General features: G+C 60.3%; 1 protein-coding gene across 2 annotated transcripts in view; it reads left to right on the top strand.

The window, feature by feature from the left end:
* Window positions 1-18,242, top strand: part of IGSF9 (immunoglobulin superfamily member 9) — a 49,543-nt gene extending 31,301 nt beyond the window's left edge. Inside the window, exons 10-20 of one of the 2 annotated variants that reach the window (XM_032779496.2) lie at window positions 3,136-3,252; window positions 3,584-3,734; window positions 4,831-4,954; window positions 5,281-5,456; window positions 6,706-6,956; window positions 7,793-7,877; window positions 8,187-8,357; window positions 9,315-9,360; window positions 9,725-11,242; window positions 16,068-16,213; window positions 17,540-18,242. In XM_032779496.2, the coding sequence (XP_032635387.1) occupies window positions 3,136-3,252; window positions 3,584-3,734; window positions 4,831-4,954; window positions 5,281-5,456; window positions 6,706-6,956; window positions 7,793-7,877; window positions 8,187-8,357; window positions 9,315-9,360; window positions 9,725-11,242; window positions 16,068-16,213; window positions 17,540-17,769 (3,015 nt within the window). In that variant the 3' untranslated portion in view covers window positions 17,770-18,242. Of the gene's footprint in view, window positions 1-3,135; window positions 3,253-3,583; window positions 3,735-4,830; window positions 4,955-5,280; window positions 5,457-6,705; window positions 6,957-7,792; window positions 7,878-8,186; window positions 8,358-9,314; window positions 9,361-9,724; window positions 11,243-16,064; window positions 16,214-17,539 lie in introns of both variants that reach the window. The other variant, XM_032779494.2, reaches the window with a different exon arrangement.
* The last annotated feature ends 1,182 nt before the right edge of the window (window positions 18,243-19,424 follow it).

Genomic DNA, 19,424 nt, shown 5'->3' with positions numbered 1-19,424 from the left:
TCTGAAGTTCAGTCAGTTTTACTGAATAGCAGCAAACTAACCACTTGAAGGACTCTCCTGGAGAAGTTGAAGTGCTTCCAGATCTGGTGCACCCACCACTCTATATCCCCTACTGATTTTTCCCTTGGCATCCATCCTCACCAGCCGACTAAATCTGAAATCTCTGGGACTGGCCTTGCGCTCTGTCAGGGTTCATTTAGTTGCTATCACAGTATTCCATTTGCCAATCAAGGGTTTCTCGGTCTTCACACATCCTATGACAGCAAGATTCCTTAATGGCCTCCTTAAATTGTTTCCTCCAGTACAAGACCCCACCCTACCCTGCAACCTCAATTTAGTGCTTAACCCATTAAAAGGACCTCTCTTTGAGTTTATGGCAACCTACTTTCTTCTTGTGAAAGTCCCCTAAGCTAGAAGGGTAGGGGAACTAGCTGACATGCTGTAGACAGTCCTTTATCTGGACAACATTATGCTGTGTCCTACCTTAACTTCCTCCCTAAAATGTCATCAGAGTTCCACATCAATCATTCAGTTGCTGGTTTTTTATTCCAAGTCCCACTCATCCAGAGAGGAGACCCAGCTCCATACACTGGGTGTAAGATGAGTCTTGGCTTTCTGTCTTCATGGAAATAAGCCCTTCAGGGTTTCCCCCCAGACTCTTCGTTTCCTCTGCGAGCATGGGGCTCACCCATGATATAAGCCTGTATTTTGGCAAGCTGCAAGTCCTCTTGGATGCATCCCCTCCTCTCACTCCACCAGAACTCAATCCATTTTGTTGTCTTCCTTAGGAAGTTACTCATCAAGGCAACCACTTGGTCCTCTGGTCACACATTTTCACAGCCTTTGGTGAATCATAGGTTATTAGGGTTGGAAGGAACCTCAAGATATCATCTAGTCCAACCCCCTGCTCAAAGCAGGGCTAATCCCCATAATTCCTAAATGGCCCCCTCAAGGTTTGAACTCACAACCTGGGTTTAGTGGGCCAATGCTCAAACCGCTGAGCTATCACTCATACCTGTTCTATGCTCTGTACCGGATCCACATTAAGGTACAGTTCTGGAGTCTCCACGCATGAAGCACTCAGAGAGACAGTAACTCTGTGCTAGGTAAGTAACACACAGTTCCTGGAGATGTTTTATCCCGATGAGTGCTCTAATACTGGCTCTCCTCTCGCCTCGACTTGAGAGTTTTACCAAGCTCTGAGGCTGAGAAGGGAATGTGGTGATGTGGGTCCAGCCCTCTCTGTAGCGCTCATACTGGAGCATGAGAGGCGTAGCTAGCAGAAAAATTGAGTGCATGGGCACACACATTCTGACTTGGAGCAGCCATGGGGACAGAACATCTCAAGCTGCGGTTGCTGTGTAAGGTAAGTAGCCTGTCTTTTGTGGCAAACTGGGGTGTAAGTCTGTCCTGCACTAGCCTGCAGGACACTTAACTGGCTGTGTGGTCCCTGCTGCAGTGCACTAGAAGTTCTTCTTCGAGTGCTTGCTCATATCCATTCCAGTTAGGTGTGCGCGCGCCACGTGCACGTTCGTCGGAGAACTTTTACCCTAGCAACACTCGGTGGGCCGGCAGGTCGCCCCCTGGAGTGGCGCTGGTATGGCGCCTAATATATACCCCTGCCGGCCCGCCCGCTCCTCAGTTCCTTCTTACCGCCCGTGTCGGTCGTTGGAACAGTGGAGTGCAGCTTAGCTGTTCTCCACCTCCCTAGCGATTCGCTCGTGCTTTAGCTTTTTCGTGTATATAGTTTTTCTGCGAACCATTACGCATTGGTCCAGCAATCTAGAGACGATGCCGCCTTCGGCTCAGCGGTCTTGCATTCCGCAATGTCTCTCTCCGACCCCACCGCCTAGGTAAGGCTTGGGAATCACCTAACTGGAATGGATATGAGCAAGCACTCGAAGAAGAAAAGACAGTTACTCACCTTTGTAACTGTTGTTCTTCGAGATGTGTTGCTCATATCCATTCCACACCCGCCCTCCTTCCCCACTGTCAGAGTAGCCGGCAAGAAGGAACTGAGGAGCGGTTGGGTCGGCAGGGGTATATATTAGGCGCCACTCCAGGGGGCGACCTGCCGGCCCACCGAGTGTTGCTAGGGTAAAAGTTCTCCGACGAACGTGCACGCGGCGCGCACACACCTAACTGGAATGGATATGAGCAACACATCTCGAAGAACAACAGTTACAAAGGTGAGTAACCGTCTTTTCCCTAGTGCACGTGGATCTACCCTGGTTTGAAACGGGACTAGCGTAAAGCCCGCTAGGGAATCTTTAGTGCATGGCATCCCGGTCCACATGGACACTTAATGCAGGGTAGAAGTATACCCCAGCCAGCCATGACCTATGTGTTTGTATAGACAAGTCCTGAGAGATAGGAAAGCGAAGAAGTAAGGTGAGAAAGGAAAAGGGAGGGGGCGACAGCCAGATGCTCTTGCTCTGGCCTGCTCTGGTCAGGACATCTCAAGCTTAGAACAGTGAAGGCCTAGTGGAGTCACAGCAACTCCCAGGCTCTCTGGAGATGGCAAGGGTGGCAACCACGATGGGGAACCTCGCTCCTGTTGGTCCATTTCCCAGCCAGCTGCTAATTTCATTTGAAGGACCTCAAGCGGGGGTTGGGTGAAATAGTTCATCCCCTCCTAATCCCCAGCACACCCATTCTGGTGCATTGATTTCTGGTCCCACACTCCTCTTGTTTACCAGATGTGAACATAACACAGTTCTGGAGTTCCAGCAGGAGGGCTTTTTACTTGTACTAATCCAGCCTGTCTGTCTCCCTGTTGTACCTTTCCGCATCAACACCCATGGTTACAGGTGACTGAGACATTCTGTAACCTTGGATTAAGCTCACAATTGGGGTAGGCCTGCCAGGCCCCAGTTATTACAGTACCCACCCTATCTGTGCACCCCACAGAGCAAACTGGGTAGCAATGCTCAGTCTGGTCTCTTCCCTGCCCTGAGTGCCACTGTGCAGGGCCCTCTGTCTGCTCTGCTCCCTGGGACTGTTGGATCTCATGCCCATGAGTCCAGACCAGTATCACTTCCCACCTGAGCCGCTGAGCCGTGACCCCTTTGTCTGTCTGTCTCGTTCCCCCAGCCCCCAAAGTAAGATGCTGAGCTACCCGTGTGTCTGTTCCAGGACCCTCCCATGTTCGCCATGCGCCCCAAGGAGGAGTACTTCCAGGAGGTGGGCCGCGAGCTGGTGATCCCATGCACAGCCCAAGGAGACCCCCCACCCATGGTCACATGGACAAAGGTAGGGGGGCTGCAGCTCTGGATTCAGATGGGGAGAGGGACTGGGGAGCACTGGCTGGATACTCCTCAGCCCTGATCTATGCGTGTGGCCTCCCTTTTCTCCCCAAGCTGCACTCACCCAGCCTGGCGCCACCCTATATCCCCTCCAGTCTGAGCATGCCTGCCGGCCCGGCCCCCCCACCTCCCCCAATCTGCATGAGTTGGGCCCAACCCCCCTCAAATTTGTGCTCACAGCCCAGCCCACTTTAGTCTCTCCCCTGGTGGTGGACAATGGCACTGGTGGGGGCGGGCTGGGCTGCCTGTGTCAGTGTGGCTGTGCCTTTGCTCTGCAGCTGGGAAGCACAGGGAGGAACGAAGCCCAGGTGGATGGGAACAGCAGCCTCGTCTTCTGGCCACTGGTTAAGGAGCAGCACGGGGCCTGGGAGTGCACAGTCAGCAACCAGGTGGCCCGGATCAGCACCACCACCTCTGTTTACGTGTTGGGTGAGTTGGGCCACACCAGTACCAGCACCAGCTGCCCATGGTGGGTGGGAGGCCTGACCCAAGGCCTTTGGGCTCTGAGAAGGGAGCTCTGTGTGTGTGTGTATGTATGGCGGGGATGCATTGGCAATGTGTCTGTGGGGCTCAGGGTGGGGGTTGGTGGTTGTGTGGGGGGGAATGGGGCTCAGGATGGGGCTGGGCAGCTGTATGTGTGTGTGTATGAGGTTCAGGGTGGGGGTGAGTGGTTGTGTATAGGGTTTGGGGTGAAGGTGGGCGGCTGTGTGTGTGTGAGGCTTGGGGTGGGGTGAGTGGTTGTGTGTGTATGGGGTTTGGGGTGGAGGTGGGCAGCTGTGTGTGAGGCTCGGGGTGGAGGTGAGTGGCTGTGTGTGTGAGGCTCAGGGTGGAGGTGGGCGGCTCTGTATGTGTGTGTGTCTGCGCGCACATATGAGGCTCGGGGTGGGGGTGAGTGGTTGTGCGTGTGGGGTTTGGAGTGGAGGTGGGCGGCTCTGTGTGTGTGTGTGCACGTGCGCATATGAGGCTTGGGGTGGGGGTGAGTGGTTGTGTATAGAGTTCGAGGTGGAGGTGGGCAGCTCTGTGTGTGTGTGTGTGTGTGTGAGGCTTGGGGTGGGGTGAGTGGTTCTGTGTGTATGGGGCTTGGGATGGGGGGCTTTGTGCCTCCCGAGGGGGGTGGAGTTGCATTGGCTGTCCATGGGAATGCCTGGTGGAGTGTACATGAGACGAACACCCAATCTCCACGTCCCAGACCCCGTATCGCTCTGGAATCCATGTTGGATTCGGCCTGTGCCCAGCTCCATTGGGCACTGCCAGGGACCCTGCAGTGTGAGGCCAGCGTGCCCAGGTGAGCAGCATCCCAGTCGCTCTCCCGAGCACAGCAACTGCCCATTAGGAGCCCACAGATGCAGGTGCCTCCCCTGCGGGCACCCTGTGGATGGTGCCTGCCCATTTCTTCTGTGGGGAGGGGCGTTTGTGCTGGCCAGGTGGCGCTCTGCCCCCAGCAGCTCCCACCCAGTGCCTGAGCCATGGGAGGGGCAGATCAGAAATGGCCCCAATTCACTCCCCACACAACTGTCTCCATCAGGCACCAGCCCTCACGCTGTCACCAACGTCTCGGTGCTGCCACTGCTCCTCGCAGCCAACGTCTCCTGGCAACCGGGGTTCGACGGGGGATACTTCCAGAGGTTCAGCGTCTGGTACACACCACTGTGAGTCCCATGCTGGCAGGGCTCTCCACTCCCTGGGGCACCCCCTGTCGACCAGCTCTGGAAGTGGGTTGGTGCGGCCACAGGGGCACAGAGCCCATGGTCCAGGCTAGCCGTGGGTGTAAGGGTGGGGATCTCTGCCCCATGCAGGACAGACAACACGGGGAATTTCCAGCTCTTAGCACAGTTGGAGGCTGTGTCCCTGCACCATCATGAGGGGTGAGTGCGGGGGCTCTCAGGCACAGGCCCTCACTCAGGTGCATATGGAGAGGGTGTGGGGGGGGTTGGGTTCCAGTGCTGGCTCCAGCTCACCTGCTTTGTCTCCTCAGGGTGAAGCACCTGAACCGGCCGCATCATGACTGGGTGTCGCTGATGGTGCCTGTGGGGGCTGAGTACCTCCTGGTGGAGAACCTGCAGCCAGCCACTGGCTACCAGTTCAGCGTCCTGTCCCAGAACAAGCTGGGTAGCGGCCCCTTTAGTGAAATCGTCACCTCCTTCCCGCTGGGTGAGAGAGCCTCTGGCACCCCCTCCCCCTGAGTACCGCCCCGCCCACCAGCACCCCTCGGAACTGAGCTCCCCTCTTCCTCAGCCTGCACCCCTGAGAACTGAGCCCCCCATGCCAGCCCCGGGAATGGCCCCACCACCGCCAGCACTCTAGAGAACCACCCCACCACCAGTCCCAGGAATGGATCCCCCACTACCAGCACCCTGGGAAAGTTCCCCCCCAGCCCCGCCCACACCTCTGAGAACCAGGCTCCCCTTTCTCCACTCGCCAGCCCCAGGAATGGCCCCACCACTGCCAGCAACCCTGAGAATCAGCCCCACCACCACCAGCCTCAGCAATGGGCCCCCACCAGCAGCACTCCCCGCTTAAAGATCGGGGTTCCCCACTGCCCGCACTTCTGAGAACTGCCCCCCCCCCCCCCCCGAATGCCCCCCCCCCCATTGCCAGCATTCCCTCCCTTCAAGAATGGGGGTCCCCCTCACCAGCCCTGGGAATGGCATCCCCCACTGCCAGCACCCTAGAGAACCACCCCAGCCCCAGGAATGCCCCCCCCCATTGCCAGCATTCCCTCCCTTCAAGAATGGGGCTCCTCCCCACCAGCCCTGGGAATGGCTGCCCCTACTGCCAGCACCCTAGAGAACCACCCCAGCCCCAGGAATGCCCCCCCTCATTGCCAGCATTCCCTCCCTTCAAGAATGGGGCTCCCCCCCACCAGCCCTGGGAATGGCTCCCCCACTGCCAGCACCCTGTCTTCTGGAAATATTCTCCTCTTCCTTCCCCCAGCCTCCAGGAACAGCTCCCCTACACCTAGGAACAGCTCCTCCACCTAGAAGAGGGACCTCACCTGTAGGGGAACCTTCACCTTCGCCGGCCCCCCAGAAGGGCATTCCCAATGGCCGCCTTTTGGGAGGGATCCCCGCCCCCTGAACTCCTGGGAATGGAACCCCCACCCTTCAAGTGATGCCTGGAAAACGCCTGGGCTCTGGGGCTGCCCCTTCCCACGTCCCCTCCCCAGAGCTGGTCCCGCCCTGTCCTCCAGGGAGGTTCCAATCACTAAGGGAGGAACATGCTTCCCAGCCACCCACCCGAGCTGACATGCCCTGAGTGTCTGCCCTGGAGATCCCCCCAGCACCCCCCTGAATGGCTGTCCTGGGGCTGCCCCCCCATTCCCCCCGAAAGACTGCCAGGAACTGCCCCTCCCCCTGAATGGCTGCCTGGTTCCTTTCCTCAGTGTCTCCTTTTCTTTCAGGTTTCCCAACGACCAAGATGCCTCCCGAGCTGTCCACCACAGCCACACGCGTCTTTCTGTCCCCCCCACACTCCCTGACAGCAAATGAGACATCGCGCGGGGTCCTGCTGCAGTGGGAGCCCCCGTTGCAGTTCTCCATGGCCCTGACAGGCTACGCACTGGAGTTACGGCAGGACCAGGGCAGCTGGGAGGGGCTGGATGGCTCCATCCCCAGCACAAAAACCCAGGTCCTGGTGCCAGGACTCATCAAGGTTGGTGTGGGGGGGTTGAAATGCCAACCTCTGGGTCTTGCATTGGATGTTTCTGCACCAGGTCTCTGCCTGCCCCTGCTGAGATTGGCAGCCCAAGCCGCTGGCATTGAGCTGTGAAGGATGCAGCCCTGGGCTCGAGCAGCAGCCCCTGCCTGGCTGGGTGGCGCTAGCTGACGGCAGGCCAGGCACGTTTCATGGCCTCCTCATTAGCGCTGTGCTGATGTTCCTGCTCCTGGCTGGCTCTGTAGAGTTTGGAGACCCCTGCCAGGCGGGACTCCCGGACGGAGAGGGGAGAGTTGCTCTGCACAAGCAGGGGGCTGGCGGCCCATGGGTTGAACAGTGGCTCCAGGCTGGTGCCTGGTGCTCCCTCAGGGTGGGAAGCCCTGGGCCCTGGCTCGCAGGGTTCACTACGGCGCCTGTGCCCTGGTGCTGCAGGCTGCTGAGCTCTCGGGACAGCAGCAGGCCCCAGAAGGGCTCGAGGGGCCTGGACAGCCTGGTCGGGCACAGGCCAAGTTTCATCATGGGAGTGTTCTCTTGCCCAGCAGGCCACTGAGGGTGGAAATGGGGCTCTGCTCTGCACTGGCACTGGCCCCCTGATGGTGAGTACTGCATGGACGTTTCTGGCCAGAAGGGGCTCTGCTTGTCCCCAGGTGTCACTGCACCTGTCAGAGGTGCTTTGAGACAGGGTGCGTCCGGTGCTGGGATGGAAGCCCTCAGCTCGCTGCACACATGGCTGCAGGGCCTGTGTCAGGAGCTGCCTCTGGTCTGTGCCCCACGTCATGGGGGAGAGCCGGCAGGCGCTGGCCATAACACTAACGTAGCCTCTGCTCTCCCAGGACGCCTGCTACGAATTCCGCCTCGTGGCCTTTGCTGGGAGCTACATGAGTGACCCCAGCAACACAGTGAATGTCTCTACGGCAGGTAAAGCTCTGTGCTGCCCTGGACAGCCAGCCACGCCCTGGCAGGGCCCTGGGTCCCCTTGGGGTGCAGGGGAGGAGACCTGTACTGCCACAATTCCTGTGTTGCTCCCCATGGGCCTCTCTCCATGCACCCAAGCCAGGCCAGTCTGGGTGTGACAGGGGCAGGAATGGAACTGGCCATTGTGCCCAAGCAGAGGGCCCCTCCCCGCTGGTAGGTAAGTGTCTATGGGCTGGTTTCCCCCTAAGGGAGAAGCACGGTATCCCCTCACCCTGCTGGCTGTCTGAGGCCTCTCCCCATCGCCTTGCCCAGGTATGGAGGTGTATCCATCCCGCACTCAGTTGCCTGAGCTCCTGCCGCAGCCTGTTCTGGCTGGTGTCATCGGGGGCATCTGCTTCCTCAGCGTGGCTGTGATCTTCAGCACCATGGTAGCCTGCATCATGAACCGCCGGCGTGCTGCCCGCCTCCAGAAACGCAGGCAAGGTAGGGACCCAGCCCTGGCACAGGCACACAGCTGCCGAGGTCAGGAGCACAGCAAGGGGCTGGAATCCTCGCTGGGTGGCCCAGAAACACAATGGAGGATGGGGTGAGGTCTCTCAGTGGGGTCAGGGGTCATTCCCTACATGGGGTAAGGGGTTGTAGCCCAGGTGGGGGGCACAGGAGGTAAGAGACATGAGGTTGTAACCCAGGTTGGGTGACAGCCCCCTCTGGGTTGGTTGGGTGGGGAGCTGAGGTCAGGCTGGCATGGGACACTCGGAACCCCAGGACTTGCGCAGCCAGAGGGGTGAGTTCAAAGTGGTTCCGTTAACTGGGTGCCCTGTTGGTGGGGCTGCTCTGACTTTGGTTTGACCCAGGCTAGTGCAGGTTAGCTACAACCAACATAGGCTAAACAGCAACCAGCCACCGTGATGAGCCACAGTGCTGCCCCGAGGTCACTGAACCCCTGGGGTTACACCGGTGCCACTTTCCCTGGTCAACAAGGCCTGGGAATGATGAAGGCCCCTTGATCCCAGCCTCTTTACCCCTCCCTTCATCTGCTGCTTGCTCCTGGAGGAACAAAACCTGCCCAGGGCATGTCCTCCTGCTGGAAACGGGGCTGTGGGGAAGGGGAGCTGAGAAGCACAACGCCTTCAGGTCAAGGGACTGGCTGGGTCGACAGGGTGGGAAATGGGACACGGGGCCTTTCCTTTCTAGGGAGCACCGACTCTGATCTGGCCCCAGAGCAAGAGGGACTGTAACTCGTCCCCCGATGGCTGTCTGGTGGCCCCTGGGCATTGGTGGGTTTCATACTGGTTGTCAGAAGCAGGTGATCACCCCCACAACCCATGAGGGCCCTCAGGGCTCAGCGGGGGTCAGGGGTGGGCATGGGCCACTGCAGTCTCCTCATCTCATGTTGAGTTGCTTGCCATGTGATCCCCTTGTGTTCTCATGACCTTCCAGATCCACCAATCGTCTTCTCCCCCAACAAGAAGCTTCCACCTCCGCAGTAAGTCGCGCCATTCCACGACATCTTCCTGTCTCATCACGTTCCCGTGCGATGCTGTTCTCCTTGCTTTCCCTGTTCGCTCCCCGCTGGCTCAGGGTGGGGCTTCAAGTGGGAGGGAAGGGGGCTGGGTCCTGACTGCTGCCGGGGGCTGTGGGAAACGGGCCACCCCTCCATTGGCCATGCTCTGGTGTGGGGCTAGCTCCCCGGCAGTGCACTTTGACCCTTCCCTCTGGAGGCTGGGGGGTTGTCCTCAGTTCTTGGAGTGAGTATGCAGGCCAGGTTGGATGAGGGGAACAAGTAGGCAGGGGCTGCCCCGTGGCAGAAGGCAGGGGGATCCCCCATTAATCCCTCTCTTTCTCTGCAGAAATTCTCACAGCTCTGGTAGCCCAGACAGCACCATGAAGCTGAAGCTGCAGGCCTCCCCGTACCAGAGCTTGCGCCGGACCCTGCTGTGGGGGGAGAAGGCTGGCACCAGTCTGTGCCTCACCATCGCTGGCGGCCCTAGGACCAGCTCCAAGTACACGGTGTACGAAAGCCACATCGGGGATGCGATGCCCCTTGAGCGCATCTGCCGAGGCCCCGATGGGCGCTTTGTAGTGGAGACAGACAGGCTGCCCCAGGAGGCCTCCCCCTGCACCCTCGAGACAGAGCTGTTCCCCGAGCTCTTGCAGCAGGATCCCTCCTCCACCCTGCCTGAGCCCAGCCCACCATCACCCTACCTGCAGGTGTACACTCCCCCAGAGGCAGAGGAGCCCATCTGGAAGAGGGGAGTGCCGCTGCGACCCAAGGCCACAGGCCAGGCCCACAGAGAAGCCAGATCCTCTGGCTACCGCCAGGGGCGCTACTTTGGCTACTGCAGCAGCCCCACAGACGAAGGCAAGCCCTTGTGCAGCATCAACCTCAGCCCTGTGGCCTCTCCAATGCCGCTGCCCCTCAGCACAGTGGAGGAGCCGCGGGATGGCATGTGTGGCGAGGGGCGCTGCCAGAGCACTGTCAGCACGCTGCGCAACTCCCCAGGGCCTGGGGGCTCCCCTGTGCTCAGCAGGCTGCTGAGCGCCCCAGCTCTGGCCAGGCCCAAGCCACTGGGCTCTGGGTCTACGAGCAGCCAGCGGAGAGCCAGCTCCTCAGCCCAGAGTGGGATCCTCCAGTACCTGAGCCTGCCTTTCTTCAAGGAGATGAGTGTGGATGGGGACTGGCCACCCCAGGAGGAGCCCTGCGAGCTCCAGACCCTGGGCAGCACAGAGCCCACCCGGCTGGGGGAGGAGGGTCCCACGCAGAGCACGGAGGGAGCAGTCTGCCTGGACTACATGGACACGCGTGGCACTGCAGAGTCTCCTCTGGAGCAAGCGCCCAGCAAGGGTCTCCTCAAACCACCAGAGCCACAGATGGGCCCTGTCAAGGCTGCCCTTCCTGGGAGCACGGTGTGGCCAGGCTACCTGGGCCCCAGCTCCGACCCCCTCCTGGCCAAGGACCAGGCCCCCTGGGGCAGGGCACCATCGCCCTCGGACAGCAGCAGGACCGAGCTGATGTACACAGCGGTCTCCTCAGAGTCCAACTGGGCCTTGAGCCTGCCCGAGCAGCCACTGTCTGCAGAGCTGCTGGAAGCTCAGGTGCCCGAGAAGCACCAGGTCCCGGGGACCCTCTTCCTGCAGGGGCCACCTGCTGAGAAGCTGCTGCGGAGCAGCCTGACCAGCCAGAGTAGCGGCCGGGGCAGTGTGTCCTTCCTGAGACCCCCCTCGTTGGCACTATCATTAGGGGGCACCTACCTCAGCTCCCCGCTAGGGGAAACAGCAGGCTGGCAAAGCGAAGGCGAGTCCCGGGGCTCCATGGCAGAGGAGGGCATGCCAAGGAAGGAGCTGGCCGTTGCCACTGTCAGCAAGAGGTGAGCCTCATGGTTTGGGATGGCGAGTGGAAGAAACTCCAGGACTCCTGGGTTCTATTCCCAGCTCTGCTGACTCATGCGGTGACAGGGAATAGTAACCCCAGGACCTGGTTTGTAGCAGGGATGCTGAGAGCCCAGGGCAGTGGCTATGGGGAGTTATCCGAGGGAACCCCAAATCTGTCATTACCAGCCTGGAAACCAGCTGCACTTACCCACCCAGGCCCTAAACACCCTCAGCTCTGCCCTGCCCTGGCTCCCGGGGAGAATGAGGGATGAAAAGCCCTTCTCTGTGTAATGGAATCGGGGATTGTAAAGTGCCCCCCTTGGCACTGCCAAACGCAGGGGCTGGAGATGGACCTAAGCTGCTATGAGCAGAGCTCCTACCGGCCTCTCCCCTCTTGTGAGTGATTCTTTTCCACCTGGTGTTCACAAGAGCCGATGCCCAGCTGCTAGGCTGTTTGTCCCCTATGGCATGGGAGGGTGAGGGAGGTCCATGCTGCCATGCACTTTGTTCTGGAGCAGGGTGTGGGAGCCTGCCAGACCCCTGCAGAGAGTGGTAGACAGTGCTGGTGGCTGGTCCATTGGGTGAAGAGGAAGCTCAAAGGCTGTGAAATTCCTGGAGACCTGGCATGGGGCAGGCTGTCCTAGACTCTAAAAATCATGGACTGAGCAGAGACAGTGGATTGATGGCTTATTACACCAATTTGTTTCCCACTAAGAACTCCCCTGTCCCCAGCTGCTTTCTTCCGCACCTTCCTTTCCTCCCTAGGCTGGAGGAAGGTAACGAGTGTGTTAACCACTTATGCTAAACTCTCTGATCCCCCTTGTATTTTGCTGTGACGCTGGGGGTACCTTTCCCAGCCCCGTGTAGCTCGAAAGCTTGTCTCTCTTACCAACAGAAGTTGGTCCAATAAAAGATGTTACCTCACCCCCCAGATCTCTCGAACATCCCCAGAACAACCAGTTAGAGAGGCCTGGGGGGCAGCATAAGCCCCGAGAGTGTAAGAGCCATCAGCCTGCAGCATGGCCAGAGTGATGCTGGTTCTTAAAGTAGTTTCGTGTTTGAGCTCCAGAATCTCTTCATCGCTATGGGAAATGTCTGAGCCTCCTGGCTATCAAGAGCCCTCAGGCTGGCCACAAGGTGGAGCTGGCCTATTGCTCTGCAGGCAGCCTGGACCGATAGCTCTGAGAGCAGGGGGACTGTTCTAGCTGCCTCAAGGTGGTGTTGACTCTGAACCCTAACAAGGGCACATCACTGCTGATTGCTTTAGCAGCAGCCCCCTGTTAGGGTGCATTCCTGAGACTGGTGAACGCAGTGTCAGATGCCCAGCTGGGAGCAGCTTGTCAGTCTCAGGGATCCCGGGGCTGATGCCATCCTAGCAGCCAGCTGCCTTGTGGCCCTCACTGGGTGTATTGGGGGAAGCCCCTCAGCAAATGAAGCAGAGCTTATATCCATGCCCTGCACGCCACCCCCAGCACAGGTCTCCTGGCAGACCATGGCCAGCTCCCACCATTGCTGGAGGTCAGTGGGGCCATGGGGCATGCACGCCTGTGTTGCCCCTGGCCTGGATTGTCACCAGAGCATCCGTCGCCTCCCAGTGGCCACTGTGTTACCTGCTGCTGTGTTCCTAGCTTGCTCTGGGCTCCTGTCTTGTGCTAGGGTTGCAGGGGAGTGGGTCAGGTCTGGCCCAGGCCAGGCCAGTGGTGGCACTGGGCTCAGGGACACTGTGTGGCCCTGTCTGGAGTGTGTTATGAGATCACACCTGAGCACCCTCTCATGGCCAGAGGTGGCTCTACAACCCCTGCTCCAGCTTTCCCCTTTTTCAGGGCTCCTCAAACCCAACTCAGGCCAAAGGAAATTAATATTTCCCACTGGGCTCCACTTTACTCAGTCGTCAGTGTGTCCCTCCCTTAGCTGGGGGGTTCCCAGAGCTGGGCACAATTCAGTGTCTCTGCAGGAGCTGGATGGGCTCCCTGCAGCCACTGCTTCAAGCCAGCTGCAGCTCCTCAGGCTTCTGGCTCCTGAGCATCCACCTCACTGCAGCCACCTGCTGCTGTCTGCTCACCCAGGTGCACCTCCTTTGGGAAAGGGGTCTGGCTAGCCACAAGCCACCAGCCCTGCCAGGGGGGCACTCCATGCCGGGCTCAGCTTGCTCCCCTAGGATGCTGGAGGGGCACTACGTGCCCAGCTCGGCCCGCTCCCTCAGTGCATTGGGGCGGGGGGGGGAACACACTCTGTGCTCGGCTCGCTCCCCCAGGGCGCTGTAGGGGGGGCACTATGTGCCTGGCTTGGCTCGCTCGTCCAGGGTGTTGTGAGTGGGGGGCACTCCGTGACAGGCTCGGCTCGCTCCCCCAGAGCTCTGTGAGGGGGGTACTCTACGCCCGGCTCGGCTCACTCCCCCAGGGCGCTGTGAGGTGGTGGGGGGACTCCGCCCCCGGCTCGGCTTGCTCCCCTAGGGTGCTGTGAGGGGCGGGGGCACTCCATGCCGGTCTCGGCTTGCTCCCCCAGGGCACTGTAAGGGGGGGGAAACTGCGCACCCAGCTCAGCTCGCTTCCCCAGGGTGCCGTGGGAGGGGCACTCTGTGCCGGGTTCGGCTCACTCCCCCAGGGCGCCATGGGGGGGGCACTCTGTGCCAGGTTCGGCTCGCTCCCCCAGGGCGCTGTGAGGGAGGGCACTCCGTGCCCGACTCGACTCGCTCCCCCAGGGCACTGCGAGAGGGGGCACTCCGCGTCCGGCTCGGCTCGCTCCCCTAGGTCACTGTGGGTGGGGGGCACTCTGCACTTGGCTCGGCTCCCTCCCCTAGGTCGCTGTGGGTGGGGGGCACTCCGCGCTTGGCTCGGCTCCCTCCCCTAGGTCGCTGTGGGTGGGGGCACTCCGTGCCCAGCTCGGCTCACTCCCCCAGGGCGCTGTGGGGGTGGGGGGAACTCCACGCCCGTCTCGGCTCACTCACCCAGTGCTCTGTGCTGCCAGTTGTTGAGTGTTAACGGGCTTAGGCTCGTCCCGGATTCCCTGGGTTTTGTGGCTCAGAGTGGCAGATCTAGCTGTGGGGCAGTGAGTGACCCCTATGTGGCCCATGGAGCAGCATGTGGGCCCCATGGGGAAGGGAGGCTAGAGGTGACCCCAGCAGCCCAGGCAGAGTCACCGCCCCAGCCCTGGGGCTCTGCTGTGTAGCCTTGTGCCGTTGCTGACACCAGTGCACAGGAAGGCCCATCGCTCCCATGCCGGGGGACGCTCGCTTGCTGGCCTGGGGAGCGGCAGGGAGAGTCCAGCCCAGTGAGCTGGGAGGGAGTGAGGAAGATGGTGGGCTACATCACAGAGCCCAGGCCAAGCCCAGTGGCAGGCTGTGCTCCTGGGCCTGTCCATGAGGTGTTGCCCTGGGCCCAAGCCATGCCCCAGGTCTAGGATGGATGGGGCATTGGGACCTCGCCCCCATCCTGCATGCATGACCCCACCCTGCTGGACCCAGGGGCAGCCAGTCCCTGGGGGCCTGCTGGGTGCAATGCCAGGCCTAGGGCCCTGGAGTTGGAAGGTTGCTTGTCACCTCCTGTGGGAAGCATGAAGCTGGCTTGGGATAGAGAATCACAGAAGATTAGAAGTGGAAGAGACCTCAGGAGGTCATGTAGTCCAACCCCCTGCGCAAAGCAGGTCCTGCCCGAACTAAATCATCCCAGCCAGGGCTTTGTCAAGCCTGACCTTAAAAACCTCTAAGGAAGGAGATTCTACCGCCTCCCTCGCTAACCCATTCCAGTGCTTCACCACCCTCCTAGGGAAATAGTGTTTCCTAATATCCAACGTAAACCTCCCCTACTGCAACTTGAGACCATTGCTCCTTGTTCTGTCATCTGCCACCACTGAGAACAGCCGAGCTCCAGCCTCTTTGGAACTCCCCACCCCCCTCCCTTCAGGTAATTGAAGGCTACTGCAGACTAAATAACCCCAGTTCCCTCAGCCTCCCCTCGTAAGTCATGTGCCCCAGCCCCCTAATCATTCTTGTTGCCCTCTACTGGACTCTCTCCAATTTGTCCACATCCCTTCTGTAGTGGGAGGACGAAAACTGGACACAGTACTCCAGATGTGGCCTCACCAGTGTTGAATAGCAGAAAATGATCACTTCCCTCGATCTGCTGGCAATGCCTCCTACCTGTAAAGCCCAAAATGCTGTTAGCCTTCTTGGCAATGAGGGCACACTGCTGACTCATATCCAGCTTCTCCTCCACTGTAATCCCCACGTCCTTTTCTGCAGAACTGCTGCTTAGCCAGTTAGTCCCCAGCCTGTTGCAGGGCATTGGATTCTTCTGTCCTAAGTGCCGGACTCTGCACTTGTCCATGTTGAAGCTCATCAGATTTCTTTTAGCCCAATCCTCTGTTTGTCCAGGTCACTCTGGACCCTATCCCGACCCTCCAGCATTTCTACCTCTTCCCCCCAGCTCAGTGTCATCTCCTACTAGAGTCACACCCTGTACCTGACAGCCTCAGTCAGAGCATTTGCAACCTGAGTCTTCCCCCCTTCCCATTCCCCCCCACCCCAGTAGCCAGCCCCATGTCAGGATCCTCTCTGGTCTCCCTTCACCCTGTGCTGGGCATGGCACTGGGCAGTGTCCCCCCTGCTCTTGTCTCCCCGACACTGAGCATGGCAGTGGGGCAGCCAGCCCTCTGTGTCAGCATCCCCCCTGCTTCCCTCCCCTCCCCCCTGGTGGTGCTGGGGATGGCAGTGGGGCAGCCAGCCCCCCTGCTCTCCCTTTTACCCCTGCCCCTACAGCACTGGGCCTTGTCCCACATCAGTGCCCCAGCTCCTAACTCCTGCTTTTGCCCTCCGCCCAGCAGGAGGAACACATCTGTGGATGAGAATTATGAGTGGGACTCGGAGTTTGCACTGGAATCAGACATCCTGGATGCGCTGCAGCTGTACCGCAGTGGGGACCCCAAGAGACCCGTCTCCACCATCGCCATGCGGGAGCTGGAGCAGCAGAGTGAGTGAGCAGGGCCTCGGGCGGTGCCATGCGGCGCTGCAGGTTGCTCCTGCCTGCAGGCTGGCTGCCCAAGTCCCAGAGTCCTGCCCCCCTAAGCCCTCCCTGCTGTTCCAGGTGCCTGTGCGGCCTCCCTAACTCTCTGCCCTGGACTCCTGTACAGGGGCACAAGGGTGTGAGTATAAACAGCTGCCCCATCCTACTCCAGAGGTGGCTGCATCTCCATACGGGAGGTGAGCAGAGTCTGTGTTGTGTTTTGGGATCCAAGGGCCTCCCGTGTATCCCAGGGATTGACACAGGCCCTCCCCTCCAGGATGAGGCATGCAGAGAAACAGAAAGTTACAGCATGGTCCATCTTGGCCAGCACAGAGACCTCTGACCCCTCTTTAGTCCCAGCCCAGGAGCGTCTGCTGCTTCCAGCAGCCCACACTTAACAACCCCACCGAGCCTTTATTCTCCAGCTGGTCACACCTGGCTGGCTCCCTGCAGAGGGTGGGCCATCCATGGTCGTTAGTTGCCAGGTGCCAAATGTCCAGGCAGTGGGAGAAGCCATTGTCTTCTCAGACTCTCCCGTGGGCATGAGGCCCCAGGCCCCACACAGCCAGGCATCTGTCACACCTGGATCTCTGTAAGTAGAGACCTGTCAGCTGAACAACACTTTCCCACCTCCTAGTTAACCATGCACCACCTAGGGGAAACTGAGGCACATACAGTATTAATACAAAATATTACAAAAAATTCCCACTTTGCCCCAGGGCTGGCTTCAGACCAAGCCTCCCATGTCCCTGCTCCAGGCCTAGCAGTAGGGCAGCTGAGCACAGTGTTGTATTCCCGCCCCGCCACACAGGAGGCCACCAGGCCCAGTTTAGGTCCTCACCTATCCCCTGCTGGAGTCAGAGCCCCTCAACCCTATGGGGTTGCCGTTTGGTGCTGCTCAGTCCCAGCCGGGAGCCCCCGTGAGCGGGCCTGTGTGAACCGCACTGAGCTAGTCCCGGCTGGGAGCCCCCGTGGGTGGGCCCATGTGAGCCATGCTGAGCTGGTTTCAGCTGGGAACCCCTGTGGGTGGGCCCGTGTGAGATGCGCTGAGCCAGTCCTAGCCGGGAGCCTCCGTGGGCAGGCCCATGTGAGCTGTGCTGAGCTGGTCCCAGCTGGGAACCCCTATGGGTGGGCTCAGTGCTGAGCCGGTCCCAGCCGGGAGTAATTCTTTGCTTCCCTCCCCTCAGCCCTGGAGCAGCCTCCTGGGGAGCCCAGTGAAGGAGTGCAGGACTGGAGTGGGGGGTACTTTCTGCCCTCTCTTCCCTTGACACCATCCCCTTTGCTGGCTTGCAGGTGCCAAAGCTCCTGGTGACGGCAGTGGCTTCTCAGGAAACTCCAAGTCAGTGGATGCCCTGGAGGTGTCGGGCTCACCACAGGCCCTTGCCAGCCCAGAGGCTCGCTGCATGGCCCTGAGGGAGGAGTTCCTGGCATACCGGCGCCGCAGGGAGGTTGCCAAGCAGCGCAGGCAGAGGATGAGCAGACACGGCTATGATGAGCGATTTGAGCAGGCCACGCTGCTGTGAGAGGATGCACCCCCGCTCTCCGGCACGGGCTGGTGCAGCTGGGCTGGCAAAGAGTCTACTGAGTGGCAGGGCATCCCTGCAGCACCCCAGCTGGGCAGATGCCACACCCCACCATGGGCTTATCAGCACACCGGGGGCAGGACTCAGGAGGCCCCTGCAGTGGCTGGTCTGCCAGGCTGTCCTAGGGCCTGTGATGTGGGGAGCCCAGGCCTGGCACTCAGTCTGCCAGGTGCAGTTAAGCCTGGCCAGCCCTTCATACAGCACATGGTTGGCCAGCTGTGGGGACCGAGCTGAGCCCAGGTCCAGCCCCACGCTTACAGACAGCACTTGCCACAGGCTGCTTGTCCCTTCCTGCTGGCCCCAGGAGCTCCCACGGGCCGGGCCAGGGAGCACAGGGAGTGGGCCAAGAGGTCCTCGCAGGGGATGGGCAGAGGACAGAGGCATTTGTAACGGAATAAAAAGAGAATTGCACAGACTTTAGTCTCCATATGAGTGACAGACCACGTCAGAAGGGGAGACAGTGGCCAATGCCAGGCGAGGAAGCCTCCACCCCATCTGCCAACTCCCCTCGGCTGTGTGGAACACCCTGCGCCCACCCCCATCTCCCAGCCCCTGGCCCTGCAGAGCACCCTCCCCCATCTGACCAGGCACACACTTGGTATCAAGCCACTTTTTCTTGCAGGTCTGGCCTGTGGTTGGTTGGTCCTGCTGCAGGCCCCGATCTAGTTGACACTGCAGCGAGTGCAGGAGGCACTATGGCCCCTCTGGGCCAGCCTGGCGCTGATGGATGAGCTTAGACCCTCCTGCCTTTGCCAGCTGTGCCATGCCTGATGCTGCTGTGGGCACTTGGCTCCTGCATGGTGCTGGGGCAGCTGGGAATTTATGAGACCTGATGGCAGTGCAGGGCCCAGGCACCCTGGCCATCAGCCTCACTCCTGGCCTGAGGCTGTGCCCACCACAACCCTTCTGGTTCAGGTACTGTGCTGGCCATGGCCAGCGGTCACGCAGCCTTTCACCTCCAGCACCTTGCTGCTTCCAGCCACTCTGGCTCCAGAGGGCTGGGGCCTGGGCCTAGCTCTGGCTCGTCTTTGGTTGGCAGGTGCCCCCTCCCCTGTGGCATGAGCTGCTGCAGGCCCTGTGGGCAGAGAGGCAGCCGGCTGACCGGGCTGTGGAGTCTGCATAGTCCCCAGGACCTGGCAGCGTGAAGTCCAGCAAGGCTGATGCTGTAGCAGCCAGCAGGGCCTGTTGGGGTGATCTCTGGCCAGCACCCAAGTGAGGGGCAGGGCTGCGGTGCAGCCCCTGCCGTGGGGGCACAGGAGCTAAAGCTGGCTCCAGAGCAGCGCCTGGCACGGGCAGGGTTAACAGAGGCCACACCCGGCTGCCAGGTGGATGGGCTGCACTTCCTCTTTCCCCAAATTTGGCCAGGCTCAGGCAGGTCACTTGACTGGGGGAGGGGCTGGGCCTCGGACTCAAACCCTGCCCCATGGACCCCTTCCTTCCCCATGCTGGCTGCCTCCCTCAGCCCTGCCCCATGGACCCCTTCCTTCCCCATGCTGGGTGCCTCCCCCAGTCCTGCCCCACGGACCCCTCCCCCCCCCCCATCAGCTGCCTCCCTCAGCCCTGCCCCAAACACCCCTTCCGGGTGCCTCTCTTGG

This window comes from Chelonoidis abingdonii, chromosome 11, assembly GCF_003597395.2.
Source record: "Chelonoidis abingdonii isolate Lonesome George chromosome 11, CheloAbing_2.0, whole genome shotgun sequence".
NCBI lineage: Eukaryota > Metazoa > Chordata > Testudines > Testudinidae > Chelonoidis > Chelonoidis abingdonii.
The sequence above is the reverse complement of the archived record's forward strand: the minus strand, read 5'-3'. Positions and strand labels throughout refer to the sequence as shown.